Source organism: Colletotrichum siamense (genome assembly GCF_013390195.1).
Source record: "Colletotrichum siamense strain Cg363 chromosome Unknown KSG_Cg363_contig10, whole genome shotgun sequence".
Lineage (NCBI taxonomy): Eukaryota > Fungi > Ascomycota > Sordariomycetes > Glomerellales > Glomerellaceae > Colletotrichum > Colletotrichum siamense.
This window is the reverse complement of record NW_023501023.1, coordinates 2,027,540-2,043,272: the sequence shown is the minus strand read 5'-3', so window position 1 is coordinate 2,043,272 and position 15,733 is coordinate 2,027,540. Positions and strand designations below refer to the sequence as shown.

At 53.6% G+C, this 15,733-nt stretch overlaps 6 protein-coding genes across 6 annotated transcripts; 4 read left to right on the top strand and 2 right to left on the bottom strand.

Annotated features, from left to right (window-relative positions):
- Positions 1-1,221: 1,221 nt before the first annotated feature.
- CGCS363_v014431 (Phosphoenolpyruvate carboxykinase) lies at positions 1,222-4,056 on the top strand (the record flags this gene model as incomplete). The annotated part of the gene is made up of 7 exons (XM_036646280.1): positions 1,222-1,286; positions 1,348-1,373; positions 1,457-1,506; positions 1,559-1,600; positions 1,660-1,784; positions 1,892-1,925; positions 2,713-4,056. The coding sequence occupies 7 exons, from the start codon at positions 1,222-1,224 to the stop codon at positions 4,054-4,056; spliced, it is 1,686 nt and encodes a 561-aa protein (XP_036488631.1).
- Positions 4,057-4,619: 563 nt separating this feature from the next.
- CGCS363_v014430 (uncharacterized protein) lies at positions 4,620-5,564 on the bottom strand (the record flags this gene model as incomplete). Its single annotated transcript, XM_036646279.1, has 2 exons — positions 4,620-5,445; positions 5,512-5,564. 2 exons carry the CDS (start codon positions 5,562-5,564, stop codon positions 4,620-4,622), a joined length of 879 nt encoding a protein of 292 aa, XP_036488630.1.
- Positions 5,565-6,667: 1,103 nt separating this feature from the next.
- On the top strand, positions 6,668-8,422 carry CYP94A1 (Cytochrome P450 94A1; the record flags this gene model as incomplete). Its single annotated transcript, XM_036646278.1, has 4 exons — positions 6,668-6,774; positions 6,870-7,114; positions 7,169-7,398; positions 7,469-8,422. 4 exons carry the CDS (start codon positions 6,668-6,670, stop codon positions 8,420-8,422), a joined length of 1,536 nt encoding a protein of 511 aa, XP_036488089.1.
- A 597-nt stretch (positions 8,423-9,019) lies between these two features.
- Positions 9,020-10,072, bottom strand: JMJ30 (Lysine-specific demethylase JMJ30; the record flags this gene model as incomplete). The annotated part of the gene is made up of 1 exon (XM_036646277.1): positions 9,020-10,072. One exon carries the CDS (start codon positions 10,070-10,072, stop codon positions 9,020-9,022), a length of 1,053 nt encoding a protein of 350 aa, XP_036488090.1.
- Positions 10,073-10,767: 695 nt separating this feature from the next.
- Positions 10,768-11,896, top strand: ckb-1 (Casein kinase II subunit beta-1; the record flags this gene model as incomplete). The annotated part of the gene is made up of 2 exons (XM_036646276.1): positions 10,768-10,926; positions 11,024-11,896. The coding sequence occupies 2 exons, from the start codon at positions 10,768-10,770 to the stop codon at positions 11,894-11,896; spliced, it is 1,032 nt and encodes a 343-aa protein (XP_036488097.1).
- A 1,963-nt stretch (positions 11,897-13,859) lies between these two features.
- Positions 13,860-14,913, top strand: CGCS363_v014426 (Non-reducing end alpha-L-arabinofuranosidase BoGH43A; the record flags this gene model as incomplete). The annotated part of the gene is made up of 7 exons (XM_036646275.1): positions 13,860-14,062; positions 14,123-14,207; positions 14,264-14,345; positions 14,373-14,486; positions 14,558-14,606; positions 14,652-14,831; positions 14,910-14,913. 7 exons carry the CDS (start codon positions 13,860-13,862, stop codon positions 14,911-14,913), a joined length of 717 nt encoding a protein of 238 aa, XP_036488098.1.
- Between the last annotated feature and the right edge of the window lie 820 nt (positions 14,914-15,733).

Sequence of the window (15,733 nt, the reverse complement as noted above, 5' to 3'; positions counted from 1 at the left end):
CAACTCTCCGTGACACACCACACTGCACCTGCACACCCGCGTTGTGTTGCCCCTCCCCCCTCTCCCCTCCAAGTTCCACGCCTTCCAGTCCATCCTTGGTCCTTGGTTCGCAGGCAGCGTATTGGATATCAATTACTCTTCCCTTGCAAATACATACATGGCTTGGCCCTTTCTCCCTCTGACCGCAAACTCGTCCAACCAGCGGACCAACCAAGCTACCGCCTACCTACGGATACACTACCTAGGTAGTCAACTGCCAACTAATAAACTGCTTCCAATTATCTATTCCAGGCCCACCTTGAATGCTCACTCCACCCAAGGCAACTAGCGTCCCGTCTTTCAGCTACGAGATGCTCCGGCCCCCCGCGATAACATGGCCCGAACAAAACACAACTGACAGGGTCGGGCCTCGTTATCTTAGGACGATGAGGCAATCCAAGATGCTCTGCACCTTACCATCTGCCATTTCTGACCCGTCCTGCACCACCGACCCCAACTTCCCACTCATGTCCAGCTAAACAGACACCCTTCCCGCACCCCTCCTTGACACCCCCCCAATTCAAGTACACCCCGGTTCTCTCCCTATTCCTCCTCTATCCCGAACCCGCACAAGGGTCTTCTCCCGTTCATCGAACCCGAGATAATATCGTGAAGCGCGCAGCAACGGCAAACCAACCACTGTCATTGCTGCCCTCGCCCCCGCGACTCCACAGGCCGCGCCCGTTCTTATAAGTGGAGGACCCCGTTCGGGCCCTTCTATCCTCGGTTCCGGCCTGAGCAAGCCACGAAGCAGCCTTGTCTACATCACCCTACCTACACGCTCACACTCCTCCAAGTGGATACGATTCCTTTTTGGATCCCTGAAAGCGGAAGAGAACACAAGCCTCCAAGCCTTTCCAAGCCTTCAACACCCGACTTCTTTCATCCCTCAGAATCTTTTATAACCATGAAGGATCCCGTCCAACGCAGTGCCTCTCCCTACACTGATCCAGCAGTAAAGGGCCCAAAGTCACAGATTCTCGCAGAAGGATACCAGGCAGATTTACGCAAAAGTTCGTCTCCTCTTCCTCGCCTCCTCGTCTAGTCACCTCCCCCAACCCTCCACCCGACTTCTTCCACTTAGACGCAAACCTTGTTTGCGTCTCGGACCTGAGCACCTTGATATATCCCATCGCTGCCTCCCGTTCACAGCTCATTCCTACCAAATTACCACCAATTAACATGTCGAACCTCACAGTGATTGTCAGCAACGTCAACAAGACTCCTCTCCACCCCGGTGGTGTTGCGTATGTTTGTCCTTGATACCCGCACAACCAAGAGACCAATCCAACTAACGTCCTTTCACAGCCCCCACCACGAGCACACTGAGCTCGGTATGACCAATTCCCCTTCTCGAGCCGACCCTCCTCAATGGCATACTTGCACGGCAACGAGCCTAGCTAACATGTTGGAACAGAGGAGGAGCTCCACGAGACTGCCCACATCGACTATGACCGCGTCGCTATTGTAAGATGATCGCCTCAGACATGTCGTATAAGGCACTGACACAATTCATCAGATTCCCAACCCCTCCGTTCCCGCTCTGTACGAAGATGCGCTGGTGAGTACATGCTCCAAGCAACCAGGTGGTTGCGCATTCCAGCTAACAAAGAATCGTAGGTGTACGAGACTGGTTCCGCCATCACCTCAAGTGGAGCTCTCACTGCCTACTCCGGAAAGAAGACTGGTCGCTCCCCTCTGGACAAGCGCATTGTCGAGGAGGACAGCTCCAAGAACGACATTTGGTAAGCTTGCTCCTGAACGCTTTCCGTAACGACACATTCGGTGCCCGGCAGTTTGGCTGGCGCTGACCATTCAGTGCGTAACCATTTGCTAACACGGCATTTTCCAGGTGGGGCCCTGTGAACAAGCCCATGTCACCCGAGGTAAGAGAAACCCCAAGTCGAGTCAGGATGCAGACGCAAGCTCCCAAGCAGCTGCTGCGGTTCCAGTCGGCTTCCTTTGTCCTGCCCTCAGCCCAGCCAAACCCGTCTCGACCAGCCTAGCCCTAGCTCGTTGCCTGTGCATTCCTCAGACACACGCATGCCCGCACACAGGTGCAGAACACACGTCTGGTCACACGACCATCTGTTGGCCAGCAAGACCCAGCAAAAATCACCATGGCGTCTCTTTGCAGCTTGGTTCAAATCCGAGTCAGCACGGCAGATTTCCCGCAAAGTCTTTGTGGTTGACGGATACGTCATGTTTCAGATCGACGCTGCATCTAGCAGCCGTGTTTCCACTCCCTTTGGCCCATTTTGCGCAAATATGATGCGCATTGATTGGCACGTGTGGTGGAGGGTCTCAATCGAGATGCTTTCGTCCGATGTGCGCGGGTCGGCAGCAAGCTGGAGCTGGTTGGCTGGTGTGGGCTTCGAGTTGGGCGTGCCGTTCTTGCGACGACATGGTCTCGTGCCGTGTGCGCTGTGTCGTCATAGGCTGCCGGCGCCGCCCCTCCTGTCTGCCCCTTTCGCTTTCCCCCTTCGACCCAGGAAGTGCAGGTGCAGAATGCCGGCCCCGCATTTTGGATGCAGGCCGAGCTAAACTCTACCGCCCCCTGTTGTCCTCCCCCGCAATGCTGCAGATCCACACTCCTGCTTTTCCCGGCCCTGGGCCCACATATGCACCGAGTCGACCAGTCACCGAACGAGCGCTGACATGTGAGAATTCTAGGTCTGGAAGATCAACCGTGAGCGTGCCATCGACTACCTCAACACGAGGAATCGCATCTACGTCGTCGACGGTTACGCCGGTTGGGACGAGAAGTACCGCATTCGTGTCCGCGTTATCTGCGCCCGCGCCTACCATGCTTTGTTCATGAGGAACATGCTCATTCGCCCTCCTCGCGAGGAGCTGGAGCACTTCCACCCCGACTATACCATCTACAATGCCGGCTCTTTCCCCGCCAACCGATACACCGAGGGTATGACCTCCGGCACCTCGGTTGCCATCAACTTCGCTGAGAAGGAGATGGTCATTCTCGGCACCGAGTACGCCGGTGAGATGAAGAAGGGTGTTTTCACCGTCCTCTTCTACGAGATGCCCATCAAGCACAACGTCCTCACCCTCCACTCTTCTGCCAACGAGGGCAAGAACGGCGATGTTACCCTCTTCTTCGGTCTTTCGGGTACCGGCAAGACCACTCTGTCCGCGGACCCCCAGCGTGCCCTCATCGGTGACGACGAGCACTGCTGGTCCGACCGTGGTGTCTTCAACATCGAGGGCGGATGCTACGCCAAGACCATCGGCCTGTCTGCCGAGAAGGAGCCTGATATTTTTGGCGCTATCCGCTTCGGCTCCGTCCTTGAGAACGTCGTTTTCGACCCCGAGACTCGTGTCGTCGACTATGATGATTGCACCCTCACCGAGAACACTCGATGCGCCTACCCCATTGAGTACATCAACAACGCCAAGATTCCCTGCAAGTCGGACTCTCACCCCTCCAACATCGTCCTCCTCACTTGCGACGCCCGTGGTGTCTTGCCCCCCATCTCCAAGCTGGACAGTGCCCAGACCATGTTCCACTTCATCTCTGGCTACACTTCCAAGATGGCTGGTACCGAGGATGGTGTGACCGAGCCCCAGGCCACCTTCTCCTCCTGCTTTGCCCAACCCTTCTTGGCCCTGCACCCCATGCGCTACGCCAAGATGCTTGCGGACAAGATCGAGCATCACAACGCGAACGCTTGGCTCCTCAACACCGGTTGGGTTGGTGCTGGTGCTGCCCAGGGCGGCAAGCGCTGCCCTCTCAAGTACACTCGCGCCATTCTCGACGCTATCCACTCTGGCGAGCTTGCCAAGGTCGAGTATGAGACCTACGACACCTTCAACCTGCAGGTCCCCAAGACTTGCCCTGGTGTTCCTTCAGAACTGCTCAACCCCAAGGCCGCCTGGACCGCGGGTGGCGACAGCTTCAACACGGAGGTCAAGAAGCTTGGTGTTCTCTTCAACGAGAACTTCAAGAAGTACGCGAGCGAGGCGACAGAAGATGTCGTCAAGGCTGGCCCCGTTGTTTAAGCACAGAGCGTACCTATGTTAGCGTTGCTTATTTGACGGGTGGCATGTGACGGGCTATGACAAAGTTTCTTCTTTTAATCACCATGGGTTCCGGGAAATTGGGATGTCGATGAGGAGCTCTCGACACATCGCGATGCCGCTGATGGGATCGCGGCCTTGAGGTTTTATCTACTATTAAAACAGGAGTTATGTGTTCTGGGCTTCATTTGATAGAATGAAAATGAAAGCAAATTTGAAGCAAAACAGTTGAACTGTACTAAAAGTGACGCGTACGGCATAACGCCTTGGGACATTTGATCACCTATTCACGGTTTCGAAGTCAAGATATATGACTCGACTATCAATTGGGCACCATTGTGCAAGAGGTATTTAATGTGCGGACCGCAACGATGAGGAACTATCTGGTTGTAGTGGGTTGTGCGTGTTTTTGTCGTAAGTTGGTTAGTCAAATGGCTACCGCTTTTGGGTACAAGTCATGCATTATCACATGTCCTCAATCATACCCCACGTGCCCGCAGGCAATATTTTCCCAGGTTCCACGTCTCTCCAACCGGTGTGCTTCCTCACCAGTCTCGAGATGATATCTTCTCCGCGACGATCCAGTTTACATAGCCAAGACCACGAATGTGTGCGTCTTTGCCATTTCTTACTTCCCAGCCTTCCATCCTGGCTCCGCACGATCTCATCAGCGCCTCAACCTCGTCGGGCGTTCTTGTCCTTAGCGCTGAGATGTATCCGTCGAAAACCAGGACGAACGGCAGGATAGGGACAAGGTATGTGAATATGAGCGCGTTGAGCGAACCCAACTTCCACGCATGAAGGGGAGCCAGGAGGAACACGCCAATGCCAAGGATGGCGGGTAAAATGATGGAATAGAGGTCGCGACCTTGAAGCTCGAAAATGGCGAAACCGTCCGAGGTCTCGAGCGTGTTTTTCAAGATTGCCTTGGCCAATGGGTCATCGAAATGATGGAAGGCGAGGTTGAACAAGCGGAAGATCTTCTTGTCCTTGCCGCGGTACCCAGCGAGCAGATCACGGGGCGCATTTGCGGCGTCGACGCTCTTCGGTTCGTAGCCAATGTGCTCGCTCTTGGCAGCGGCGCGCGCCCAGCTCTCAGGGTTCGGCCACAGGTCGGTCAGGACGAAGTCGACGTTGGGTTGCTTCTGAGCGGTAAGATGGCGGTTCACGGCCCGCTCGATGGCTGGGGTGGGGCCTCCCGAGCCGGCGCAAAAGTCGATGAAAGTGTAGGAGGAGAGTCGTGGACCAAGGGTTCGCTGGAGGATTTGGGCGGCGATGTGCGCGGGCGAGGCGGTTTGGAGGACGGGGAACTTGTTGACCCAGGTCGCGTGGAGGCCTTCTTGGACAAGAGCGCGGAGGAAGGACGGGAACCTGAAGGTGCGTGGGTTGTCAGCTCTTGATGGCGGAGAACGCAGGCGCACTGGTCTTTATACACACCATGGCTGGTCGTCAATCTCGAACAAGTGGAAGCGAGGGACGAGAGGGGCCATCGTGATGACGTCGGTATTCGGCCGGTTGGTGTTGCGGTACAGTTGGCAGGAAAGCTGCAAAATGCTAAGCAGCAGGTGACAGAGGATATATCGTCAAACCCTTGCAGGTGAGAGTTTCGGCATCAACGCGGCATGTGACGCGTCCGAGGCTGGACCTCAATGCACTGAGAAGCCAAACAGTGCCCGCGATCGCAAGCAACGCAGCAGATTGGACGACGTCTTGTTGAGGGTAAATCAAACAAGTGTTGGGTTCCTTGCACAGTTCGTGCCGAAGCTCCAGCAGGGACGGAAGCTATCGCACTCGCTACGGGCCCTTAACTGCCAATTGAGACAGGGACAGCTCCAGGACAGGGGTCCAGAGCCCCCGGTTCAGGGCATCAAACTCCAAATGTTCCCTTGTGGCACCCCGCCGCCAGGTCAGGTCGGATCCAATCTCCATTCCATCGTCGCATGTGAAGCAGAAGCATAATATCTACCTTAGGTAGGTACGCAGTAGGCACCTTACCTACCCAGGTGCCAGTGGCAACTCAGCCTCCCCAGCGGATTTATTAGGTACCTAGGTACCTAAGGTGAGATGGTACATGCTTGCAATGGAACCTAGGAGGTACGCAGTGGAGGTCTTGAAAGGGCCACCTCAGAGTGGAGGGGCTGGGAAGCTCCCCCCTCCCCACTGAAGCTGTGGTCCGGACCTGCGGGAACCTGTCGGGAATGACTGCCTAGGTTTCTGGCAAAGCCCCAACAGAGGCAGTCAGTTCCAACCACTTCGCTCTCACTGGACAATTCCGACACTTGAGACTCCAACCCCCGCGACCTCCGTGATCTTGCTGCCGCGTTCACTGTGTGTTCAAGGCTCAGACCATTCGGCCGTGCCTCTTAGAGCCAGTCCCCTTTGACCAGACTAAGGCGAGCCTCGGCGGGCATTTGTGAGTGCGAATGATACTCGAGGTTGATGCAACTTCTTCGACCCTGTGCCCGCATCCTCCTTCGTGCCATAGACTCGTCTGACGTGGATACGAGGCTCGACGAGCTTCAGCATCATCAGATCTCTGGAGTTAGATCGATATCAATTGGCAATCTTCTCTGTCGATAAAGAGTATCACAGCATGGGCTACCTCAACATCCCAACGGTACTCGTGGCCGGAGCAGTCGCCCTCTTTTTGTATGTCGTATTTGGACAACCCAAGCTGAGACGGAATGGCGTCCCGTTGAGGTAAGCTATAAGCCACATTTCAAATGACACGCGATTCCCGGACAAGAAGGGCGTGGAGTATCTGGACATACAAAGCCATGCTGACTGGTTTTGAGACGCCCACCTGACACATTACCGCTGGCTGGGAATGGCATCAACTTTCTGAGAGACCGCCAGAAGCTATTTGACTGGTTCACCAAGTGTGAACAGCTTCATGGCTACGAAACATTGCAGATCTCGGTTCCGAGCTTGCCGCCTGGGGTCATCATCAGTGACCCTAAGAACCTCGAATACGTGTTCAAGCATGAAGGCATCTTTGCTAAAGGCGAGTTTTTCAAGGGACGGTCGCGGGATCTGTTTGGTGAGTGCTGAGACACGGATCTGGCGGGAATCTCGGTGAGCTCATTCATCTCAGGAAATGGCATCATCAATGTAGACGGTGATTTGTGGAAGGTCCAGCGGAAAGCTGGGCTAAACTTCCTCAATACATCCAACCTGGGGGTTCTCACAGACGTTGCCTTGCCGCGGTATCTGTCCCAAAGCGTAGCTTTGTTACAAGAAAGGGCTTCGAGTGGTGTCTCGGTCGATTTACAGGGCGTATTTCACGAAATCACAACTCAGCTCATGGGAAAGATGGCTTATAACGTATGTTCATCTCGTGACCTGACACCAACGAATCTGCGATGGAGTCTGACGGTGGCTAATGAGCGTTCAGATGGAAATGCACGCCGAAGACGAGTTTGGCTTGGCCTTCGACTACGCGTCTGGCGCAACAGCCGAGAGATTTCAGAATCCTCTCTGGTTTATCACGGAAATTGTCACTGGAAGGCGATTTCGAGAATCAATCTCCATCGTCAAGTCATTTGGTCAAAGGATCGTATCAAGTGCGACGGGTGACAGTGAAAAGTGTGCTGGAAAGCCGGTCGATACGGTCTCGGCGGAAGAGGCCGTTGACAGACTGAATGATATCTCAGGGAGCCTGATCCAGTCCTTGTTGGACGCCATTGGCGATGAGCAGCTAGTTGCGGACGCCGCGCTGAACTACCTCTCTGCAGGCAGAGACACCACAGCGCAAGCCCTCACATGGACCTTTTACCTCTTGATGAAACACCCCGACGTTGTGGTAAAGATCAGAGACGAAGTCGACAACCTCACAGCAGGCAGCGAGAAAAGCTTTGAGAAGACCATTTCCGAACGATGCAATCCGACGTCAACGCCATACACATTCGCAGTTTTCTGTGAAGCTTTGCGCATCTTCCCGCCCATTCCTTTCGAGATCAAGCAGGCTGTTCAAGCCACGACACTTCCAGACGGAACATTTCTACCGCAAAACTCCGTCATCGTTTGGTGCACTTGGGCAATGAACCGTTCTCGGGTTACTTGGGGCCCAGATGCAGACCAGTTCCGCCCTGAGCGCTGGCTGGTTGATGGCAAGGTCCTCAACAAGACTACATCCGAGTTCCCGGTGTTCAATGGCGGACCTAGAACTTGCTTAGGCAAGAAAATGGCTGAGATTATAGCCGTCCAAGTCATTGCCACTGTGGCCGGGCTTTTCGAATGCGTCAGAGTTGACGCCTTTGAAAGAGTTAGCAAGAGTAGCCTCACACTGCCCATGAAGGACGGCCTGCCTTGCATGGTGCAAACCAGGCACGACGTGTGCAGCAAATGACGAAGTTTGCGGCACCCTCGCGATGTAGTCCCCTCGCTGAATACTTGGCATGTCATAATAAGCGATACCCTGAGCCTTACATTGGCATTATGAACATTTAAGCCAGAGCACATATTCTGTCGGTCATTTGACCAACCAAATTGAGGAGGCGGGAGTAGAGTTCCAACGTGACAAACCGACGCAAAACTTGCAGAGCACATAGAGCAAGAGGGCGACAAAAAAACAAAAAGAAAGCCGATAGCACAACCTGGTTTCGATCCAGGGACCTCTGGGTTATGAGCCCAGCGCTCTACCCCTGAGCTATTGTGCTTACTGAGGAGTTGCGTTGGCTTGTTTGCAGCGGCAAACCCATTGAGAATGTGTCACACTCGGTGGAGTACCTTCGGCCACACGCTCGGGAAACAGTGAGCGTCAAGCCTGGGGCTACGTGGAATTCCCTTTTTTTTTTTTTTTTTTTTTTTTTTTCCTTTTTTCCCCCCCTGTTTAACGCATTTTTGAGCTTCTTGAAGCTCAACTTCGGCCTGAAACACGATATCATTGACGTCAATCCAATCATCGTCCACTGAGTGCCCGCAGATCACTGCATGATCAGATTTATTATCGGAACCACCAGTTCACAGATGCATTGAGCCGCCCGTCATGATGCCCACTCTTGACGCTATGCCACCAACCCTTGGGAATGAATAAGGCGTCGCCAGGATCCAGTTTCGCTTCGACAAGGTCTTCAGGGCCTTCCGTACCCCAAACGGCCGTGTTCAAAACCACCCTCTCTCGACCCTCCATCATCTCAGACGTTCGAATCCGACTATTACCAGAATGCTGAATCTGCGTCTGCACTCGTCGATACAACCGATCTCCTGAGGAAGGCGGCAATAGTCTGATGGTTTTCTTGCCAACCAACTGGCAAAAGAGATTGGGGTTCGGGTCGCGATGCAGCGGTGTATAAGTTGGTTCCAAGCCGAGCCATATGCTTGAGTTGTAGACATCACCCTTACCAGCGTCTGTGACTATGCAAGGCACTGGAAGATCTTCCTGCAGTTCTATTGGTAGGTCTGGTAGCTGGGCCTGAGCGACGTAAAGTTGTTTAAGCTTCTTCTCGTGCAGCTTATTGAACTCGGCTGCTTTGAGCAACAGCAGCAATGGAGCGCTGAACGAGGAGAACCTTGGCTCTGAGGCGTCTGGGTAAGCGGCGGCGTGCACGATGCCGGCTAGCACGGTACCCAAGGGGTCTGAACCTGACGCAAGCCAACTTAGGAATTGGCTTGTGGTGTTGACAACCAAGCCTGTGTCCTCGGACAGCTGTGGGCTCATGAATTCGTATGGAAGCATATGATGAGCGAATCGGTCCATGTAAGGCGCAAAGCTCATGGGACGTTCTCCGTGATATGATGGCGATAGGCTGGTTTCATCTTGCGTGAACCACTTCGTCGACGCTGGGAAGGATGGGCGTTTTGGAATCGTATTTGGTTGCTTGAACGCCAGAGGCTTTCCCGCCTCAAAAGCCAAGCTTCTGAACTCAGGGACACCGACAGAGGCAAATGGCTCTTCGATAACGTTGAGGGTCTTGATCGCCGAGAAACATCGATGTGAGTGGAATGCTGGTTTCTCCCGGCCGAATCGCAAGCCGCATCTTATGGAGCGAGGTTGCATGGTGTCTGCCTCGGCTATCGAGCTCCCCTCCCAGAGGCTCAAACAATGCGCAGAGGGAAAAAGAGACCGAGAGAAGGTGGCTGCAATAACGGAGGAGAGCAAATTGACATCACGTGGTTCGACGGAAGAGACATTGTGATCTCGGTGAGGCCACCGCTCACCTTCGGTAAGATGCAGCGGAACAAATGTCAGGCCGCTTACCGAGCGTATCTGGTGCACAGACCACACCGATGATTGGCCGCAATCTCCTTCTCTAAGCGGGCTGGGCGTCGTCGTGAGGCACCACCGTCCACAGCCCACCAAGTTCAGCAAAAGCTGAGAGGCTCCCCAAAATCCAACCTCGTTCTCCCTCAGCAAAAAGAGGCCCGAAAAAAAGTATATCTCGACTCCAACCTTGGCTGCGCGCGGAACGTCCGATCTCTTGCGAAACCAACGTCGATTTTCGATTTCATCACTGCCGCCGACCTTGCTGTGCTTTGCGCTCGACATGCGCCGCGTCTGACCTCTTGACGCCCACCTACCCCGCCATCTTCGCGCCGCTGCTGTTGGCTGCTGGGTTATCACACACACTCAACTCGTACGGATAGAAGCGACTTCAATCCCATCCGTCGGATAACGCGTGTTCGCTCACGCGACAACTGCCTTGCTCTACCCGACACCCCCTCAATACCTTCACCTTGGATTACCTCGACGACATGTCCACCTCTTCGGGGGCCCCGGAGTCTTGGATATCTTCCTTCTGTTCCCTACTCGGCCATGAGTACTTTGCTGAGGTCTCGGAGGAGTTCATTGAAGATGACTTCAACCTCACGGGTTTGCAGAATCAAGTTGCGATGTACAAGGAGGCACTCGAGGTACGCATAACCATCCATCAGCTTCTCCTGGATCTCCCAATTTGCCACCCCCGCAGCACCCCAAGCATCTTCTTACGCTAACTTTTCTTTTGTGCAGATGATTCTGGACGTGGAACCCGAGGAGGATGATGAGGAGGAGGAAGAAGACGAGGAGGACGAGGAAGAAAACGACTCGGGAGACCAAGACCGGCTCGGGCCCAGGCATGACCGAAGACAGCACAGCCGGATGGCCAGCGACCTCAGCGTGATCGAGTCCTCCTCCGAGATGCTCTATGGTCTGATTCACCAGCGCTTTATCTGCTCGAGAGCAGGCATACAGCAAATGAGCGAGAAGTACGAGTTGGGACACTTCGGCTGCTGCCCACGCACGAACTGCGACCAAGCTAGGACACTTCCTGTTGGCCTCTCCGACATTCCAGGCGAAGACACTGTCAAGCTGTTCTGTCCTTCCTGCCTCGATGTTTACGTTCCCCCCAACAGCAGGTTTCAGACCGTGGACGGTGCCTTCTTCGGCCGCACTTTTGGTGCTCTGTTTCTTCTCACATTCCCTGAGTACGACTTAACCAAGCGTGGAGCCGAAGTACTCAGCAGCGGCGGTGCGCGCATCAATGACGACTCGCTCGAGGCGGTCAACGGAATGTACTCCAAGAACATTGCCCCCGGCTTGGGAGCGGGCCGGATATATGAGCCTCGCATTTACGGTTTCCGCGTCTCAGAGATTGCCAAATCTGGACCTCGGATGCAATGGCTCAGAGACCGACCGGATGATATGACGGAGTTGGACGAGGCGCGGCTATATGCTGACGAGCATCCCGATTCGGACGAGGAGGACGAAAACATGAATGGCAATGGAAGACCTGCCCCCAGACGCCGTGCCCTGCGTGGAAACGCGCGTCTTCGCCAGCAGCGGCAAGCACAGAACGGGAGCCCGATGAACGTTGAGACGAACGGTGCTGAATCTGAGCTCTGAAAGACGAGACGTTTTCAGATGATGCCAGCCTCGCAGTAGCCACACGGCTTGTTGGGACCTGGGACGAATAACGTTCGAGAAAGAGGACGCTGAAGGAAGAAGAGAGGTCCCACGACGGAGGAGAACTGCAGAGATGGAGGTGCTGCGTTCGAAGTGGATGCCCTGCATAAGGTAGAAGGCGTTTTGGAGGCAGTCCCCCGCCTAACCTCTAAAAAAGGGGTGCGGCGTTTGCTGAGGAAGGTGCATAACGGAAGTAAAGACTCTCACGCCGTCAACGAGTTCGGAATTCGATTCTCTTCGCAGGCAATAGTGCCTGCTGTATAGGCTTAATGCGACGGCCGCTGCATTTCTGGGCCCTTGGAGACAGAACATAGACTGCATGTAATTCGTCGGTCGATTCAAAGACTACTACTAACTTGGTTTTGCCCCTCCGCTTCATGGCCCGCATTGCGTTGTTTCGACCGTGGGGATTAATTACTATCATCAGCAACCCACTGATCTTCCCTCTGGATGACTCGCGGTTCCCATCATAGAGGCGAGAACCAGCTGATCACACCTCTCTAGAGCTGGCGAGGGAACATCTGAGTTCTGCAGGTGAGAGGAAATGTCACGTGAATGAATACAATGACGTCCATCGCTCCAGCAAGCCAGATGTCCAAATCCGCCCTATCTCAGGTCAACTTGCTTCTAGCGTGACAATGAACCAACATACGCAACCAAGAAACCCCGCCATTGACCGGGATTAATACTCAGTCCCCGCGTCTCCATCATGGCGGGGAACAGGTCAGCCTACAAACATAAGCTGTGACAGTACAGGCAGGGACCAATCGAATGGAGCTTCCAAGCCTGCACCCCTATCCCATTGGTCTAAGTGATCTCATCCAAGTATTAATGACAGAGGGATCAGCCGAGGCAGGGAGCGACGGTAATCGAAGGACACAGCTCTTGCGGTCTTCTGTCTGGTATTCTACGATGACCGCGGTGAAGGCTGTCATACCCTGTTTCCTCGGCGTGTAGGTAATGATTCGATCTCTCGCCCCAGTATGTAGCGTGCGAGTACGGTATCTGCTCTTTTTGAGCTTCAGCGTTCCCAAGCCCCCAGCCGGCAACAGCAGCAGCTTCCTCCACGGCTTCCCGGTCATCTTCGACTCTACTAATTTCTAGAGAAGGGGCGAAATAACAACGCAAAAAATCTCAGTTGAGTAAAGATTTCCAGCGAAACTTTTCCGAAAGCTCAAATCCTGCAGTGACTGTTTATCCGGTGATGTCACCCGGAACGAACGACTGCGGGGTGATGCATCTGCACTGGATAAAAGCACTTAGCGTTCCTCCTCATGCACCACAAATTGACAAACGATCGACCAGGCTGGTATAAGTTTAAATCATATCCTCGTTACTTGGTGATTGAAGAATTTTTGTATTATTTTAGAGGAGCGGTTGTATGTGCAACATGAGTTCTCTATCAACATGTATTCGGTGGCTAGTTGCGACGTGGTGTATCTTTCTTACTCCAAGTGAGACGGCCTTGACTTCTAATTCAACCTTCTATAACCCTGCCATTCCTGGATTTCACCCGGACCCAAGTTGTGCATTTGTCCCGGAATGGGACAACACCTTTTTCTGCGCCTCCTCGAGTTTCAACGCGTTTCCGGGCATTCCCCTCCATGCTAGTAAAGACTTGCAGAACTGGAAGCTAATAGGTATGTCCCAAGCAGCTCGTCTCAATAATCCGTGCTCATGGGACGCAGGGCATGCTCTTAATCGAGAGCATCAGCTTCCACGTCTGGTCGAGACCAATCGTTCGACTAGGTCAGTCGTCCGCCATTAACGTACGTGGCTGCTGGTGTTCACTAAGTCAGTGGCATTTGGGCACCAACATTGCGTTTTCACGACGAGACCTTCTGGCTAGTGACGACCCTCGTCGACGATGATAGACCAGCAGATGACGCTTCCAGGTGGGATAATGTCCGTCCACTCCCCCCTGTCTTTGGTCCTGGAGGCTTTTATGCTCAGTTTATCGCAGATAATTTTTAAGAGCAACAATCCATATGAAGCTTCTTCGTGGTCGAATGCAACCCATTTTGAGTTTGTGGGCTACGACACGGAGCCGTTCTGGGACAAAGACGGGAGGACGTACATCAACGGGGCACATGCCTGGAAGATTGGGTAGTTCTCATGCGTGAGCCAAAAGATTGAATTGCGTGCAGTGTGACTAACAGTAGCAAGTCCTTGGCTACAGCAAGCTGAAGCAAACCTCGATACTGGCGAAGTTGGAGAATGGAGAACAATTTGGAATGGCACGGGTGGCATGGTGACTTCACACAGACTCATGAACATCGAGGCACTTGACAGTTAACCCTGTTGTAGGCGCCTGAAGGACCACACATATACTTGAAAGATGGTCTCTACTACCTATTAGCTGCAGAAGGCAATGGCTCCAAATTCATGCGTATGAATCAGCGCTGACATAGACCAGGCGGTACTGGTGTCGACCACATGGTCACGATAGCTCGTTCGGAGAATGTTGGGGGTCCATATGAGTCGAATCCGGCCAACCCAATTCTCACCAATGCAAACACAACCTCCTACTGTAAGTTTCCGCGGGCTGTACTACGTTGCTTCTCTCTCTAGCAGCCTGAATGGCATACCAACACTCATCAGTCCAGACTGTCGGACATGCCGACCTCTTCCACGATGATTCAGGGAATTGGTAAGTCGTTTGAGTATTGTGGATGCCTATGTTAACAAGAATAAGGTGGGGTGTCGCTCTATCGACTAGATCTGGCCCTGAGTGGGTTTACTATCCCATGGGACGCGAGACAGTCCTGACCGCCGTGACCTGGCGAGAGGGAGAATGGCCGCAAATGTCAGCCATTCAGGGCAAGATGAGTGGCTGGCCCATGCCACCAGCGAATCTAGATGTTGAGGGCCCTGGGTAAGCAGACATTTGGCTCTTGTCTCTGGTATTTGGCTGACGTGTTCAGCCACTGGGTCATGTCGGGCGAAGTTGCAGCTGATAGTGTTGAGTTCGAGGCTGGTTCAGCACTGCCAGCTCATTTCACACACTGGCGTTATCCCGTCGAAAGCTCATATACAGTATCACCACCTGAACGTTCCAACAGCCTACGTCTCATGCCGTCAAAGCTCAACTTGACAGCCCACAATGGCAATTACGCCGGTCCTGGTGGGCAAACGTTCGTGGGTAGGCGGCAGCAGGATACACTCTTCACTTATGGCGTGACAATAGACTTTTCACCCACGCTAGAAGAGGAAGAGGCCGGCATCTCTGTCTTCCTAACGCAAAATCATCATCTCGACTTGAGTTTGGCTTTACTGCGAGCAAAGGGAACCACGCGGGCGCTTCCGGGGTATAACTTGACTACGGGGGATGATTCCGAAAATCTGGAATTACATTTAAGATTTCGGGGCGAGTCATATGTTCCCGTTCCAGACGAAATCACAGCTCCAGTGCCGGAAGAATGGGTAGCCTCGCCAATCAGGCTGGAGGTGAAGGCCGCGAACCTGACGCACTATTCTTTTTCGGCCGGCCCAGCCAATGCAGCTTCTCGAATGAAGACACTGGTATATGCGTCGAATGATGCTCTCAGCTGGGGCTTTACAGGTACTTGATCTAGGTCTGTGATTGAAATCTCTGCTAATGTGATGTAGGCGTCTTTGTCGGAGTGTATTGCACAAGTAATGGAGGGCTTGGCTCAACGCCAGCATACATATCAGACTGGACTTACATCCCTCAAGGCCAATTCAGAGCCTAGGAGGCTCGCATCGAGTTCTATCTTCAACTGCAGCCATCAACTGAAAAGACCATGCCTGGCCCAT